Source organism: Fukomys damarensis, unplaced genomic scaffold, assembly GCF_012274545.1.
Source record: "Fukomys damarensis isolate Sample0158 unplaced genomic scaffold, DMR_v1.0_HiC HiC_scaffold_13, whole genome shotgun sequence".
Classification (NCBI taxonomy): domain Eukaryota; kingdom Metazoa; phylum Chordata; class Mammalia; order Rodentia; family Bathyergidae; genus Fukomys; species Fukomys damarensis.
Window position 1 is genome coordinate 13,098,595 of NW_022900925.1, and position 16,848 is coordinate 13,115,442.

Sequence of the window (16,848 nt, forward strand, 5' to 3'; positions counted from 1 at the left end):
AGAAATTCTGTCATAGTTGAAAAATTAAGAGATTTAAGCTGGTCACAGAGTTCCTACACTGTAGCCAAAGCACATCTGCTGTGCCGAATGATGGCTATCTGTTGATCTCTGTGGGCAGAAAGGTCAAGTGTGTCTTTCAGCTTGTGTGGTGGTTGATATGGGGCTGTCAAGGCATGCCTGTCTGCAGTCCTGATAGAGGAACAGTGTGTTCCACACTGCTGGCCATGCGGTGATGAACAGTGTTTTCTCTTGGCTCCTTTGTTTGCCTAGCTGGATGTGGAGACCTGGCAGCAGGAACAGCCTGTGGTACTGCATACATGGACCAAGGAGTCTGCCCACAACTATGAAAATAACTGCCATGAAGTGTCTGTCTTTGTTAGCCCAGGGGCAACCTATTTTGAGGTGGAATTTGATGAGAGGTGTGAAACTGAAAAGAGGTAAGACTTGCATTTCCTTTTTCCCCCAAGCAAAAAAAGAATCAAAAATGAAAGAAGGAAAATAGTAATGATTATTCCTTCACAGGTATGATTATCTGGAGTTTACTGATGCTAGAGGTGGGAAAACACGCTATGACACAAAAGTTGGCACTTATAAATGGCCCAAGGTAAGTGATATTCTCAGAAAGAAATCAGATACCTACTTTTACAGCAATTCTCCCTGATCAGTCCTCAGGATAAAGCTATGGTCTTTGAAAAAGGGCAGCATTTATGTTATACTTTTATAAAAGTAAGGGTTGTATCAGAGTTCCACAAAATTTAGTCTGTCATTTATTTTGTAAATAAAAGTTTTTTGGAACACAACCATGTGTTTTATTTATAGTCTCTTTTGCACTGCAGTGGCAGAGCTGAGCAGTCATAGTAGTGACTACATGGCCTGCAGACTCTAAAACATTGGCTATCTAGTTCTTTATAGGAAAAGTTTGCAAAAACCCCTAGTCTCTATCAACATAGTCCAGAGTAAATGAAGAGCTATCACTCTTAGCAAAAATAGGCCAGTGGGTCCAGCAGGAGGGCCCATCCTGTGGGGAAAACCAGGAGTTCAGCTGCAGTGTACTTGACCTCAGGGCTGGAGGTAGAGACCTGCCTCAGACAGCTGACCTTCTCTAGTGTCAGGGGTTTTGATTGGGAACAAAGGAGTGGGTGAGCATCTCTAGTTGAGTAGTAGTGGGCACATGATTGTCTGAAGGTGAGAAAGTTGGGCAGCAGTGCTCTGCAATTTCTGCTGCTTCTTGAAGTAGTTGTGAATTTTGTGTTTCAGTCATACCTTTGTATTTTCTCCTTCAGTAGTTTTGGACTTGTGGAAATAAAGGCCACTGCTAAATTTAGATGTTTTGAGTCATAAAGAGTATTCTTACTACTAAAGTGCTGCCTCCTGACATCTGTTTGACCACATGGACTATTGTTTGTTCTAGAAAGTGACCTTTAAGGATGGTCCTCGGTTGCAGTTCCTTTTCCATTCTGACAGCAGCAACAATGAGTGGGGCTACAAATTCACTGTCACTGCCTATGGCCTGCCTGATGTTGCAGTATCTTGGGGGTTGGATTTACAACTCCTTGTCTCCCGGCTGATGGGGCGCCTTTCCTCTCAGTGTATGGCACTCAAGTCTGCACATCGTAAGTCCACAGCCCTGCCCCTTCCCAGTTCCTTACCATCATGCTGAAGAGCAAGGTGTTACCCTTCTCTTGTAGATTGTCTGGCAATGACAGCAGAGCAAAGGTATTGATACTCTTCCTTTTCAGCATCCTTACAACCAAACCAGAGCAGATTGAACAATGATACATTGTCTAGAAATTTCTTGACTCAGACTTTGGACCACATCACAGAGACTGCTGTGGATTCCCTCTCTGGAAAACAAGTAGGGGAGGGAGTGTTTTGTTTTGTTTTAATGGCATCATAATATTTTTTTATTTTTTTGTTTAAAAATTTTTTTAATTTTTTCTGGTTTTGGGAATCAAACTCAGAACCTTGCACTTGCCAAGCAGGCACAGTGCCACTGAGCTACATCTCTGGCTTCCATAATCTTTTTTTTTTTTGTACCGGGATTGAACTCAAGACCTTGCACTTGCAAGACAGGCACAGTGCCTGAGCTAAATCCCCTGCCCTCCTATAATCTTTTTTTATAAGTAGATGTTTTCCAATCAGAAGGCAGAAATATAGACTACATTATATATATTTTATTTTTGTTTTGTTTTTTTGTTTTTTGAGACAGGGTCTCACTATGTAGTTGAGACTGACCTGGAACTCACTGTGTAGGTGAGTCAGGCTGGTCTCGAACTCACAGCGATTCTCCTGCCTCAACCTCCCGAGTGCTGGGATTACAGGCGTGTGCCACCACACCAGGCAATTATATACATTTTAAATAAGTGAATACTTATGTAAATATATGTAGATATGTGAATATGGGTTTTATCTTAAAATAATTTGTTTGACTTGTTATTAAATTTTCCCAAGGAAGGCTGGAGGTGTAGCCCAGTATCTTGCCTAGCATACACAAGATCCTGCGTTTGATCCCCAGCACTGCAAAAAACAATACAAATCCCCCCAAAAGCTAAATTCTTCCCAGGAACAAGACAAGACTTATAAAATAAATCTTTCCTTTAGTTCTTTTTTTTTGGTACTGGGGATTGAACTCTGGACTTTGTGCTTGTGAGGCAAGCAGCGGAACCGCTGAGTTAAATCCCCAACCCTCTGTATTTTATTTCTATATAATTTCTTGACTTTTTCTGACTGTAAAAATAAAATATTTTTTAAAACCTTGTATTAGTGAAAAACCAAAGAAAAGTATAATCATCCTTAATGCTAACATTCAGAGCATTTTTATTTCTCACCTAGTCTTTATTTCTATTTGTATTTATATCTATTGTAGTGTTTTTTTGTGTTTTGTTTTTTTATTTCTTTGGGGTTTGGGCTTTCTGGCAGCTCTGAACCCACAGCTTTGTACATGCTAGGCAAGAGCCACACCCTTAGCCCTACAGTGAGTATTTGATTATTTTTTATAAAATCAAGCTAGCAAATTATTGAATTGTTTTTCTGTAGTTGTGGCCTGTTATGCCCTAGGGGTGGTTCACACTCTGTTTTCAGTTAACTAAATACATTAGTCACATCAAAGCACCTTGTAACTGAAGTTGTCCCACAGATCAGCATTTCAAGTTTATGGTTTAGGTTCATCTATGATATGTGTTTATGAGGCATCACAATTCTGCTCCACAAAATGTGGGCAATTTCTTCTCTCTCTCTCTCTCTCTCTTTTTTTTTTTTTTGGTACCAGCAATCAAACTTGGGACCTTGCACTTGAGCCAAATCCATGGCCCCTCTTCTTTTTATTTATTTTTTTGGTACTGGGGATCCGACTCGGGTCCTTGCATTTGCAAGAAAGGCAGTGGAACCACTGAGCCAAATCCCTGGCCCCCCTCTTCTATTTTTTTAAACTTTGAATCAGTGTATTGAGTGGAAAAAGTAAGAATTCTCATAAAGGACATTTTCATTGCAGAGTTAGGAAGTAACATGGCAATACCACAGGCAAAAATGGCTTCAGTCCTGAACTCTCCCTTGTGGAAACCTGTCTTCAGGCATCAGATTTGTCCAGAGTTGGAATTAGAAGCAAGCTGGCCCACTCACCCACACCAGGATGGGAAGGAGGTATTTACTATTCTGTCATTTTTCTGTCTGGGTAGAAACTGTTTACTAACGTTACTCTAAGTTGTAAGCATCTGTGTTTATCTTACCACCCTCATTTAGCTGTTAGCTTGTGAGGCAGAAACTGTCCTTTGTTGTTTGCTATTCGCACTGTGCACCACAGGGACCAGTGCTCAATGGTCATTCAAAATACAGAATGTATGATTCTTCAGTGAAATGTAGTTGCTGCCCAGTAAATCTCTCTTGATGGCATTATCAAAGAAATAAGTTCAGTCTACTTTTAGTGTCTACTGAGTCATACTTTAGAGAAAAAGATTTATTCTGCCTCTTTTGTCTCCATAGAGCTATAATACTTTATTTAGGTATGCAATGTTCAAAAAGCTAAATAAGTCTGCCCTCTGTCTCTACTTCTAAGCTCTCCTTTACTCTTCTGCTGTTCTATTTCTGCTCCTTTCTCCCCTCCCTTATTCCCCTACTTCCTTCCAAATTATTCCATGGTTAATTGCCAGATACTGTGACTCTTCCTCCATTTCTGTTATCTTTTACCTCTCTCTTAAATCTGGCTCCTTCAGACTCTCTCTTTGGATCCCATGAAAGTCCACTGTCTTCTCTTACATCTAACTGCTCCATCTGCCTCCTTTGTTGGCCTTTCTTACTCTTCCTCCTCTAAAGCATAGGTTTTATTCATGCTTCCTTCCCTTTCCTGCAACCCACCAAGATACCATCTTCTTTGCTTCCTTTTATTGTCTCATCTGTGAGAGTAATTCCTAAATACCAGTTTCCTGCCCTAGTTCTTCTCTCAGAAGTGTCTCCATCTTCCTATTAGGTGTTTCATTTCAAAGTCCTGACTCCCATTAAGTCTCAAGTATAAAAGCAGACTGTCTCTCTGATTGACAACTGCTCACTTCTGTTATGGTCATTATTATTTGCCTAGGCCTGGAGCCGCTTCTCCCTCATGTCCCCTTCATCCCTGTCCTGCTCTTGCCCTTCCTGTCCAGTCACCTGCAAGCCCTGTGGATTCTTTCTTGTGATGTTCATCTCTGTCTTTTCCTCCATCTCTATCTTTATCAGGCCCCCATCTTGTACCTGCCTTATAACATTGCTACCTACCAAGTTTTTTATTTTTTATTTTTTTAAACCACTGCATTATCTTGTCATTCCACTGCCAAGCACCATTAATGGCTCCCTGTTGCCCACAGGGTGAAGTCTAAACTCCTCAGTGTGACAGTCAAGGCTCTCTACAGTCTCCTTTCACCTTACCTATCTGACTCTAGTTCCCACCACTCCCCAGCTGAGACTTCAGGCCAGGTCAGTCTCCCCACTGACTCTTAATCTCTGCTAATGGTGTGTCCTTCTGGGCCAAGCCTGCCTGTTCTTCAGGGTCCAGCCCTAAGCCCATGTCCGCAGGAGGCTTTTTCTTAATTACTTTAACCTGCCAGGAATTTTCTCCTTTGAATTCTCAGCACTGGGTGTCTCCTCTAGGTATTTGGCACTGGATTATCTTTTGCTTTATGGTAGTACTAGTTTTAATGCTTTTAATGTTATATTTATGTTCATCTTTTTTAACCTATTCATCTGTGTGGTTCCCCTAAAATAGATTTAAACTTCTTGAGAGTATGTACCATATTTTATATTTCTGCTTTAGCCTAGTGGATGCTTAATAAATTTTATTTTTTGAATGAATATGTTAAACATGATGAAGTTTTTTCTTATTCCCAGGTTAAGAACATCCCCGACGATCCCTGCTGCCATTTTCTACTTGATTTTGCCCAGTCAGAGCCTGCTCAGAACTTCTGTGGGCCATATTCAGAACTTTTCAAAGGATTCATACAGGCATGTAGAAAACAGGCCCCAAAGACAGATATAGTTGCTGGTTCCACTATTGATCAAGCTGTGAACGCCACCTTTGCTGCTCTGGTATATCGCACTCCAGAATTATATGAGAAGCTGCAAAAATATGGTAACTTATATTACAGGGAATATGTTTGATCTGAAGGCTAATTGCTAAGTTTTAAGAAGGCCTATCTTAAGTGAAAATTTAGAAATATTTTTAAATGTTAGCAAAACATTTCTCCAACTGTAAACTTCATCTTGTTATTTCTAACCTGCCAATCAAAAGATTCTTGGCTAATTTATAGTGAGCAGGTTGTAATGTGTGGCAAGAAACCTTGAGTTTCTGCATTAGCAGTTACTTTGTCTTTATCCAGAATTCTCATGGGAAACTGCCAAGAAATTTAATGGAAAGAAACCTTAACAGCTCATAGGGCCAGCTCAGAAACTCAGACATTGCGCAGGGTCAGGTTAATCATACAACCTTTCTGCACTTCAGTTTTGCACCTGTAAAATTGGTTTAGAATTGATTAACTCTAACGGTCAAAGAAATTCTGGTTAAAACTGCAGATGTTTGTTAATTGACATGTGAAGTATACACATACATGAGGAGGAAGGTGTTGCTACCAACTTCCCTTGTTAGATTCGCAGCTTCTTTGTGACATCATCCCTCAGGCTTCCTCTTTGGATAGCCTACTGCTTGCCATTTCTTTTCCTCACGTTCCTAGGGTGCCATCTCTGTGTGGCAAACATTGATGTAGCCTAACAAGGACCCACATGGGGGGAGAGTCCCTCTCTACCGCCATTCAGGGGAAAAATGTTTCAAACTTTTATCTAAAGATAAGGTATAAGTTTGCCAAGCACACTGACAGGGTTTGTGTTCTTTCCAGTGAGGATACAAGTAAGTGAGAATAGATGCTCCCTTACATTAGAGTAGTACTGTTATTTATGGTATTGTTGTAATCAGTACTGTTAGCACTACAACCTATGTTGCTCAGTCCTTTAGATCTCACAGTGCAGAGTTTATTTCCCAATTGCAAAAATATCCCAACTATTCCTCAAATCTTAATCTTTCAAAAACCACTCAAATAAACTACATTGAGACATGTGTGATTTATGGAAACAAATGTCATCTGGAAGAGTATATCTGCTGAGGAATGGGGCAGGGGAGGTAATCTATGTGGTTTTGTAAGGAAAAGGAATTGGCATATGTATTGTTTTATTTTTTGTGACTATCCCCATTTTATTTTTTTCATTGTTCATTTTATTGGTACATTTTAGATATACATAGTGACCACTTTCATCATAGGGAATTTGTACCTATTCACAATATATCTTGATTCTTCTCTTTTTTCCCAATCCTCGCCACTCCCTTCAACCCTTCTTCCCCTCCTTATTTACAGAAGCTTTGTTTCCACTTTTTCCTTCTATTCTTTTTTTTTTCTTTTTTCCTTTTTTTGGTAGTCAAATTATAGTAAGATCTGGATCATCTTTATTGCTTGACTGACTTTTCAGTAGAGGGATTAAAAACCTGTGGGTTAAAAGCTGACAAAAAGAAGACCTCCTTCTGGGGGAAAGTTCAAACTATGTTCAGTGCTACATATGTATTTACAGTAGAGAAACATCCATTCAAATGTGAGACCTAGAAATATCTCAGTTACACAGGTTGTTTCTAGAATGCCTGCTCTTGTTGGTTTGAAGGGGGTACATTTTGTCTCAGTTCTTTCTGTCATTGCCTTTATAATACAGACACCACATGTAAGGACTGTTCATGAGATCTGAGCTGTGTTGAAAATGGTCTTTGTCTAGCTGATTTTCTTATGATTATCTTTAAAAGTGGGTTATTTCTAACTGTTCAGGTTACTTTAATTCCATGATGGTGGGAACCTTTTTGGTTTAGAAATGTAGAAGAGAGTTGGGTATGGTGGCACATGCCTGTAATCCCAGCACTCGGGAGGCTGAGGTAGGAGGATTGATGTGAGTTCAAGACCAGACTGAACTACATAGTGAGAACCTCATAAAATAAACAAACAAAAAAATGTGCAACAGGAGTTTTTCCTCTTCTTTTTTTTTTTTGAGACAGGATCTCACTATGTAGTTGAGACTGACCTGGAACTCACTATGTAGCCCAGGCTGGTCTCGAACTCACAGTGATCCTGCCTCAGCCTCCCGAGCGCTGGGTGGAAGAGGAGTTTTTCAACTAGAGTGTAAGCTGTGTGAAGGAAGGAACCATGTCTTCTCAGCACTGTGTTCCTTGTGCCTGGTATAGAGCTTGGCACATTCTACGGTTTCAGAAAATATTTGCTGCGTTATACATTGATGGAACAGATGCTTCAAAATGTCCTGAGATACTATATTTTGGGTTTTGGATGCAGAGAAAGGCAAGCTTTATAGATCTTTAAAAAAAAACTGTGAGGCTGTCTGTGTAGTTATGAAAACAGTACTCATTCATGTAGAGACAAAGTACAGAAAAGCTTTTAAAAATTACAAACTATAATATCATCCCTTACAGTGCACCTGTGTGTTAAATTTTTTGGATGTTCACTTGACCTTATTAACTAGGTATATTATCTGGTTTTTTGTTGTTGTTTGTTTATTTGTTTTTGAGACAGGGTCTCACTATGTAGTTGAGACTGACCTGGAACTCACTATGTAGCCCAGGCTGGTCTCGAACTTGCAGCGATCCTCCTGCCTGGGCCTCCTGAGTGCTGGGATTACAGGAGTGCACCACCACGCCCAGCTATCTGTTTTTAATATGCTCTTTTTAAATGAGATAATTTTATTTATACTGTTTTGTAATCTGCCTTTTTATTTAAAATGAAATCTTTCTCATGTTGAAATCATTTTTACTCAATTTTAATTAATAGTAAAAAATTTAGTATTTTTAGATTTTACTTTTCATATTTTACTCATTTTATTTTATTTTATTTTTATTGTTTTGGTACTGGGGATTGAACTCAAGTCTTTGCATTTGCTAGGCAGGCAGCGAAACCACTGACCTAAATCTCCAGACCCATATTCTACTCACTTTTAACAGTGTTTTCAATTCAGAAATATTTAGTTTAATCAGTTAGTTTGAAGTAACATAGGGAACTCAGATATTTATACTTTAACTGATTATTTTTCCCAAAAAACCTCTCTTACTATCTCCAAAGTGTGTCAGGAGACTTGTTCTGTATTTTAGGAGATTCAGAGGACACTTTGTGCTTATTCCTGCAGTGGTAAATTGTGTTAACTGAATGTAATTTTCCCTTCTCCTTTCTTCCCTAGTAAACAGTGGGGGCAAGACACTGCTGAGTGAGGACTTTTCACAGGTGTATTCCTTGGCAGATGGGATTCGAATATGGATGGTAAGAGCTTCCTTCCCGTGTGATTTTGATGTACTTTAGGTTTTCTCACTATGATATCACAGAACTAAGGTCAGAACTCTTTTCTCAGTAATCTAAATTGCATATCAGAAATGTCAAGTCAGAGAACTTTTTTGAAACTAAACTTTGATATCATGAACAGATACAAAGTAATTTAGAGCTCTTGAAATCATAATTTGGTGAGTGTTAAAAATACTCAGGCTTTAGCTCAGTGGTTCTGCTACCTGCCTCACAAGTACAAGGTCCCCAGTACCAAAAAAAAAAAAAAGTATAAACTGGACACACATCTGTAATCCCAGCATTCTGGAGGCTGAGGCAAGTTTAAGGCCAGCCTGGGATACATAGCCAGACCATATCTCAAAAAAACAAACAAAAAAACCCCTCAGCACACACCCCTGTTTATAATAGCACAATTTGGAAACAATCCAAATGCCCATCAACTGATGAATGGGTAAAGCAAATGTGATTTTTTTTATATAGTGAAATACTACTCTGCCATAAAGGATAAGCTTGAGACATTTCTAGCTGAATGAATGCACCTTTAGACCATATTCTTAAGTGAGGTAAATCAGACACACATGTTTAAATACTGTATTATTCTCTGGTGTGAGAAACCAAAAGTGGAAATAAGGACCAAAATGTATAATAGACATTGGGAAATGGGAAGAAAATGTTCAAATGAGAAGGGGAATGGGGAAGGGAGGAGGGAGAAAGGAAGGAAGGGACAAAAAGAAGGGAATGAAAGGAAATAATGGAAGCAAAGCTTTTGTAAATAAGGAAAGGAGGGGAGGGAAATGGGGAAAAAAAAAGAAGTAAGATATATCACGTCTAGGTACAAATTCCCTATGATGAATGTTATCATTATGTATATCTAAAGTGTACTAATAAATGTTTTGCTTTAAAAAAAACCCTCAGCATAAGCAGGTTCAGCTGAAACTGCTTCATGTCTTTTAGTAACCCCAAAGGCCACTGTGTAGAACTCTTTAGGTATGTATGTATGTATGTATGTATTTATTTAATGTATTTTATTTTGGTACCAGGGATCAAACTCAGGTCTTTGTGCTTGCGAGGCAGGTGGCAGAACCACTGAGCTAAATTCCCGGCCTCCGCTGTATAGAACTCTTTATTCTTAATTGCTTTTGATACTGGGGAGCCGTCAAGAACTTTAGGCAGAGGAGAGGCTTCGGGTCTATGTCTTAGAAAAATAGTTTTGCAGTGTTGCATGTGATAGCTGTAACCTAGAAAAAACAGAGTGGCCATCAGTAGAACAGACAAGGAAGTGGGTATTGTGTAATACTATGTTTTAGTGTAACATAATACCATGGTAGATCATAATAAAAGTGAATGAACTAGTGTGGATGACTCTTATAGGCTGATGGTGAGCACAAAACAAATTGCAGAAGAATGTGTGTGATAATCCTTATATAAAATTTTAATACAAATCAAATCTATATGTTACATATATAAAGATGTGTAAAATTTTACAAATGTATGCAAATGACAAACGTTAAATTCAGAGGATTTTTTTTTCTTAGACATGGAGGTTTGCGTATATCTTAAATAATCAATAGTGGGCTGGGGATTCAGTTTAGTGGTTCTGCCACCTGCCCCGCAAGCTCAAGGTTCTGATTGGATCCTGGTACCCCCCCCCAAAAAAAAAATTCAGTAGTAATTGAGGAGGAAAAAAATCCTTACCTGGGTAAAGAATGGACAATGAAATTGGAAGTAATAGACTAATTGCAGTAGTTAGATTAGATGAAGGTAATTTCTGCAGTTGAGATAAAGTAGTCAGTGGGACTCTGTAATTAATGAGAGTAGTGAAGAAGGAAGAATTTGGGATAGTCCTGGTGGGCAACTCAATGGATGCTAGAAGAGCTCAGCATAATAGGAAATACGACCTTGGGTCTGCGGGCAAAGAGGTAAGTACAGTTAGAGATCTGTTATCTGAGACATCTAGCTAGAGAATTCAGTAATTGACATAATCTATCTAAGTGGCTGTTCACAGAAATTCAAGGAAGCGATAAGAATAGCTTCAAATCACTTGTAATAGTTCATTTTTTTAAGGTTTTTGTTTTTGAGATGGTCTCACTATGTAGTTCAGCCTGGCCTTGAATAACACCCATCCTACCTCAGCCATCTGAGTGTTGGGAATACAAGTGTGTGCCACCATACCTAGTGGTTCTCTTTTGAAAAGAAAGTGTGAGTTTTTCTATTAAACAGACTGCTCTATACAGTATACACAGCGATAAGAACATAGCACCCAATATATACTAGATAGAGGCTAAAGTGAACCCGATCTCTCAGACAAAGCTAAAAGGCATTACTATCGGAATGGTAGGAGGAAAATCAGAAAAGTATGTTGCAGAGAAACCAAGGCAACAGTAAAGTTTAAAGAAAAAGATTGCCTGAAGAAGTTATCTTAAACGGTTCAGGTAGAAAGCTGTTTGGTAATTCATAAAGCACTTTGTAGATTATATTTGTGATTTAGCTGAGACAGGCTGCCAACAGTTGGATGAGATGCAGCCTTCTCTTTCACACCTCTCATCGGTCATATGTGGCTTTCTGCCTCAGCTGTCAACATTGTGCCCATGCTATGACATGGCCCACAGGCTGCTCCTAAGAGAGCTTATTCTTCCTGGAAGTTGCATCATCATGTAGAGGTGGCTCCTCATTCATAGTAGAGAGGAGATCAGGTTTTGGTTCACCCTGTGCAGCAAACTGCGTGTGTGATGCTATCAAGATCCTTCATTTCTCTAGAGCTCAGCTTCTTTGACTGTATTAATGGGATTTAAAGGCCCCACTAGCACCAGTGTTCTGGACTTTTTTGTTTGTTTGTGTTTTGAGACAGGGTTTCACTATATAGTTCAGGCTGGTCTTGACGTTACTGTGCACCTCAGGCAGGCCTTGAACTCACAGAAATCCTCCTGCCTCAGCCTCCCAAGCGCTGGGATTACATAGGCCTGTACCACCACATCCAGCCAGACTTTTTTAAAGTAATGAGGTCATTCCTGTATACATCCCCCAGTACCACATAGTTGAAAAATAGTAGTTAGTTTTGCAGATGCCTTTAGACAACTTCAAAGCCTGGAATGCTTCTAAGACAAAACTAGCTCAGCCCTGTGTCCCTTGCAGTTGGACAATAGCTACAAAGTCTTCTATGGTTTCAATGCTGTGTGCTTTTGAAGGTAGTAGTTTGCTGTGTTTATCCTTGATATGCCATATCTGAACTGCTGAATCATGTGGTTCAAATCCTCCTCCAGTTAGAGATGAAGCAGAAGTCCTTGATGAACCTGGGTAGTGAGGCAGAAGAGAAACACGGTTTGGAAGCTGCTGAGACGAACCCGGAGAGCCTAGGTGAGTGAGCCAACACCGTGTAGTCACCGGGCCTTTGGTTTTGCTTGCAGAGCCTAGAGAACTAGTACCCTGCTTCCTAGGTTGTCTTGGTTGAGGGTATGTTGATAAGGGGCAGTAATAAAAGTACTAAATGTCATTTCCAAGGATGTATCACAGATAGAGAAAAATGCCAGAGAGGAGTAATTATTTACTGACATACTCCATGGGGAGCAGCTTTCTAATTTCTTCTCTTAGGAGGCCTCAGGTGCCTTTACAGCTGTATCTTATGTTTTGTTTTGTTTTTAATGTTTTAACTAACTGAGGTTTTTAAATTTTGGGTTTTTTTTTTTTTTTTTTTTTAAAAGAAAAAAATACAAGAGTGGCTGAGGCACAAGGATTATAAGCTTGAGCCCCACCTGGACAACTTAAAGACCCTATCTCAAAATAAAAAATTACAAAAAGGATAGGTTTTTATTTTTGGTTTTTTTTTTTTTTTTTTTTTTAAGAAAAAAATACAAGAGTGGCTGAGGCACAAGGATTATAAGCTTGAGCCCCACCTGGACAACTTAAAGACCCTATCTCAAAATAAAAAATTACAAAAAGGGGCTGGGGATGTAGGTCAGTGGTACAGTGTCCCTAGGTTTGATTCACAATATCCTAAACAAACAATGAAAAATTTAAGCAGAGATGGGAATTCAGCTCAGTGATACAGGACTTGCCTAGCATGCAGGAGGCCCTAGGTTCAACCCCCAATACTACCAAAAAAAAAAATTGCATACATTAAAAAAAATAAAAAACAAAAAACAAAACAAGCAAATAAAAACATGAAGAAATTAACTCTAATGAAAGCAAAAGATGACTTCAAATGTACTGTCGCTGTAGAGGAAGTATAATGCATCTTGGCTCAACACTAGATAGTTTACATACAATAGCAAAACATTATGGATTCAACTAAGAATTGTTGTATACTATCCTGAAAGAAGGGGAATATATAATCACTTAAAAGTCAGTCAATCTAAAATTAGAGAGTGAAGATACAGGATTTTAAATTATGACATTAAGAACCTGAATTGTTGAATTTTAAAGTGTCCCTGGGGACTAAGAAGAAGTCAGGTGGAAATATAGCATTTTCAGGACAGGGTTTTTAAGCTGTATCTTTTTTGGGGGGGTACCAGTGATCGAACTCGGGACCTTGCCCTTATGAGGCAGGCAGCAGAACCACTGAGCTAAATCTCCAGCCCCTCTGTATTTTATGTTTTACAGGTGTGCTTACACTTAACACTCAGTGAAATTAAAGGATTACTATGAATTTTTTAATGATATCATAGGTTATTTTTTAAAACCCTTGCTTTTTATACTTGATCTTAGCCAAAAGGCCGAGAAGCGATAAACCCTTGCTTTTTAAAAAAATACACTGAATATTTTAAAGATCGATTAGTATGGTGCCTGAGATGTTTATGGAAATAATCCAAGGAGTGGGGAGCTGGTAAGGGGTGGGACAAGACTGAATTGATAATTGTTGAAACTAGGGGGTGGGTACGTGGAGGGGACTATAGACTATCTTCTCTATATCTTTTTGTAGTTCACTTTCATAAAACCTTTTTAAGTGTACTGATAGTCTTGGTGAGATTTTGATTTTTTTTGATGAGATAAAATTTGATGCTACTCTGTAGATAAATACAAGATGCAATTAAAAATACAATAAATATTAAATTTTTAAATTTTTTAAATTAAAATTTTAAACATGCTCTTTGTGTGTGTGTGTGTGTGTGTGTGTGTGTGTTAATGGGGAATGAACTCTATCCTTGCGCTTGCGAGGCAGGCAGCAGAACCACTGAGCTAAATCCCCAGCCTAAATATTTAATTGTAAAAAAGAATGTATTAGAATTTTTTTTTTTTTTTTTTGGTACCTGGGATCAAACTCAGGTCCTTGCATTTGCGAGGCAGGTGGCAGCACCACTGAACTAAATCCCCAGCAAGAATGTATTAGAATAAAAAAATACATTAATCTCCCTCAAAATGCTCTCCCTTACTTGTCTCCCACTGTCTGAAGCAGTTCTAGACGTTCTCATTCATGAGCATCTTTAGTTGCAATGTCATGGCTGTCTTGGAGGTCCTGAATTGATTCAAAACATTTACCTTTCATGGTTCCTTTAACTTTGGGGAAGAGCCAGAAGTCACATGGTACAAGATCTAGTGAATAAGATGAATGAGGACCCGATGTCATGTTTTTGTGAGCCCGCTTTTCCATTGGATGGCACTAGGCAATAGCATTCCCCATGCTTTTTAATCATGCCTTGTAAGACATTCACAAAAGACTTCCAGAAATGCTTCAGAAAGTGACAAGAACAGTGGAATAAATGTTTTCAAAGTGAGGGTAAGTATTTTTTGGGGGAAAGGAGGTAATAGCAATGTGTCTTACTGTAATAATTTAAAAGAAAATTTTTTTGGTGCCACGCATCGAGCTCAGTACCTTGTGCTTACAAGGTAGGCAGCAGAACCACTGAGCCAAATCCCTGGCTAAAATTTAAACATGCACCATATGTTTTGATCACAACACTTATGAAGGTGTTTCTTGCCCTAAATTATAAGTTTAAGTGGCGTATTTTGTCCACGAAAGTAGGTGGTAGATTCAAGTTTTACTTCTGTGCTTTGTCATTCTTGTTTTTTGCATTTAGCAAAAGAGTGTATTCAGAAAAGTCTTCTGTTACTAAAATTTTTGCCCGTGGGCAAAAGTTCAAAAGAACACTGTGACAAGTTGGTGACTGCCGATGAAACCGATCATCTGCAGCCACTTGACGGACACCAGAGGACAAACTCTGTGGTAGAAGAACATTTCCAAGCCTCAGCATCCCCCACTGAAGCATCACCCTTGACTGTGGGAGACAAGAGTCCTGCCTTGGACATCCACCCAAAGCTGCCACCCAGCAGTGGCCCTCCTGCTGCAGAAGTGTCTGCAGCTGAAGAGCCCTCGTCACCATCCACACCCACCCGGCGGCCTCCCTTCACCCGAGGGCGACTCCGGCTGCTGTCCTTCAGATCCGTGGAGGAGGCCAGGCCAGCACCTACAGTAAAAGAGAAATACCCTGTGCTGAAGGATGTCATGGACTTCATTAAAGACCAGTCACTCTCTCATGAGAGGTGAGCCAGTCATTACCTTTCCAGCACTTTCCTGCTTCAAGCCTTAGGTACCCAGTCTAGTTAAAGGCTTGAAGTTCATATTTAAAATGAACACATGATATTTATGAATAAACTAGATCAAAACTTGTTTTAGAATATCCAAGATAAAATTTTGGTGATTTTTTTTTCTTTAAAGAATTATTTTTCATTTAAAATTTGTATATTATATGGTATATAAAATATATCTCAGTAATGTATTGTTAGGATTTTTTCTTTAAATAACCATTTCTTTTGGTAGCTCCCACTTAAACATTTTTTTTATCCCTGGGAGAAATTTAGGCTATTATACTTCTAACAAAATTATTTGTCAGTGGTCTTACATCTTTGGAAATACAGTGTGTTTTAAGTTAGTGAGGAATTTTCTATCTTAGGAGTGAAAGCTTTGTCTCTATGTGGGAGTATCTGATTTTCTAAGATGAGTTGTTAGTATACTTCTGTACAGTTGGTGTGCACTGATTTTAATGCTGCCAGGTGATGGCTGAAAGTTACAAATGGATATTGATAGTCTTCCTGTGATGTTCCTAATGCTTCACCGCAGTATTCCTTTCCGTTCATATGGCTTCAGAACTTAGGGGAGAAGATGTTTTCCTTCTGCCCCAGCTCAGGATATCCTCAGGGCTTCCTGACTTGCATTCTGTTTCCAGTGTTGTGAAGGTTCTTTCCTTGAGGAAAGCCCAAGCGCAGAGCATCCTGGAAGTCCTGAGGATTATCCAGTATTGTACAGAATCCCTTGGACAGCCTCACTGCTTCCATCCACCGTATATACTTTTCCTGTTGGAGCTCCTCACCTGCCAGAAAGATTTCACCAAGTAAGTACAAATGACAAGTCTACAGGAATATAAATAGAGGTCATGTTAAAGCAGTCCTAATTGTCTTCTCCAATTAGTAACTCCCATGAATTCATTCTCATCCCAAGGAGAAATGGGTAATGTCCTTTTATTGAGTGGCAGAAATATGTTTATTCCTCTTGATGACTTTATCATCTTATTTTACCACATAGTGAAAATCGTATTCCTCCTGTACCCATACTATCATTTGGCTTCTGGAAGCTTTGAGCTAAATGTAATGCTCATTTACAATAATGACATTAGTCTAAGGACCTGTCAGAATAGTTCTAATCCTCACTCAATAAAATTTTTTTTTAGTATCTTCTCTGCTCAGAACTGTTCTAAGCGTTATTTGTACAGAAGTGAACAGGGCAGGGAAATTCCTTGCTTTAATGGAGCTTGTTTGCTATTGAAAAATAAGAGAGAGCATTATTTATTAAAAATAAATGAAAAAATATCAACAATAGTCACAGGTGGAAATTTGATAGAGAGTGATATAGTTTAGGTAGTCTGGGAAAGCATGCTGAGGAGATGACATGTAAGGCAAGAAATGATTGACCACCCGAGATCAGGAAGGTGAGCATTAAAGGTAGAAAGAACAGTGCAAAGGATCTGGAGTGAAGCATTAGGCCAAGGAACAGAAAGAAAGAAAACAGCTCGGTGGAGTGAGAATG

At 39.0% G+C, this 16,848-nt stretch overlaps 1 protein-coding gene across 1 annotated transcript in view; it reads left to right on the forward strand.

The window, feature by feature from the left end:
- Window positions 1-16,848, forward strand: part of Zzef1 (zinc finger ZZ-type and EF-hand domain containing 1) — a 127,214-nt gene that overhangs the window by 60,104 nt on the left and 50,262 nt on the right. Inside the window, exons 23-31 of the mRNA XM_033762734.1 lie at window positions 271-437; window positions 523-604; window positions 1,412-1,613; window positions 3,491-3,639; window positions 5,356-5,596; window positions 8,737-8,816; window positions 12,095-12,188; window positions 14,846-15,308; window positions 15,992-16,156. Coding sequence (XP_033618625.1) covers window positions 271-437; window positions 523-604; window positions 1,412-1,613; window positions 3,491-3,639; window positions 5,356-5,596; window positions 8,737-8,816; window positions 12,095-12,188; window positions 14,846-15,308; window positions 15,992-16,156 — 1,643 coding nt within the window. The remainder of the gene's footprint in view (window positions 1-270; window positions 438-522; window positions 605-1,411; window positions 1,614-3,490; window positions 3,640-5,355; window positions 5,597-8,736; window positions 8,817-12,094; window positions 12,189-14,845; window positions 15,309-15,991; window positions 16,157-16,848) is intronic.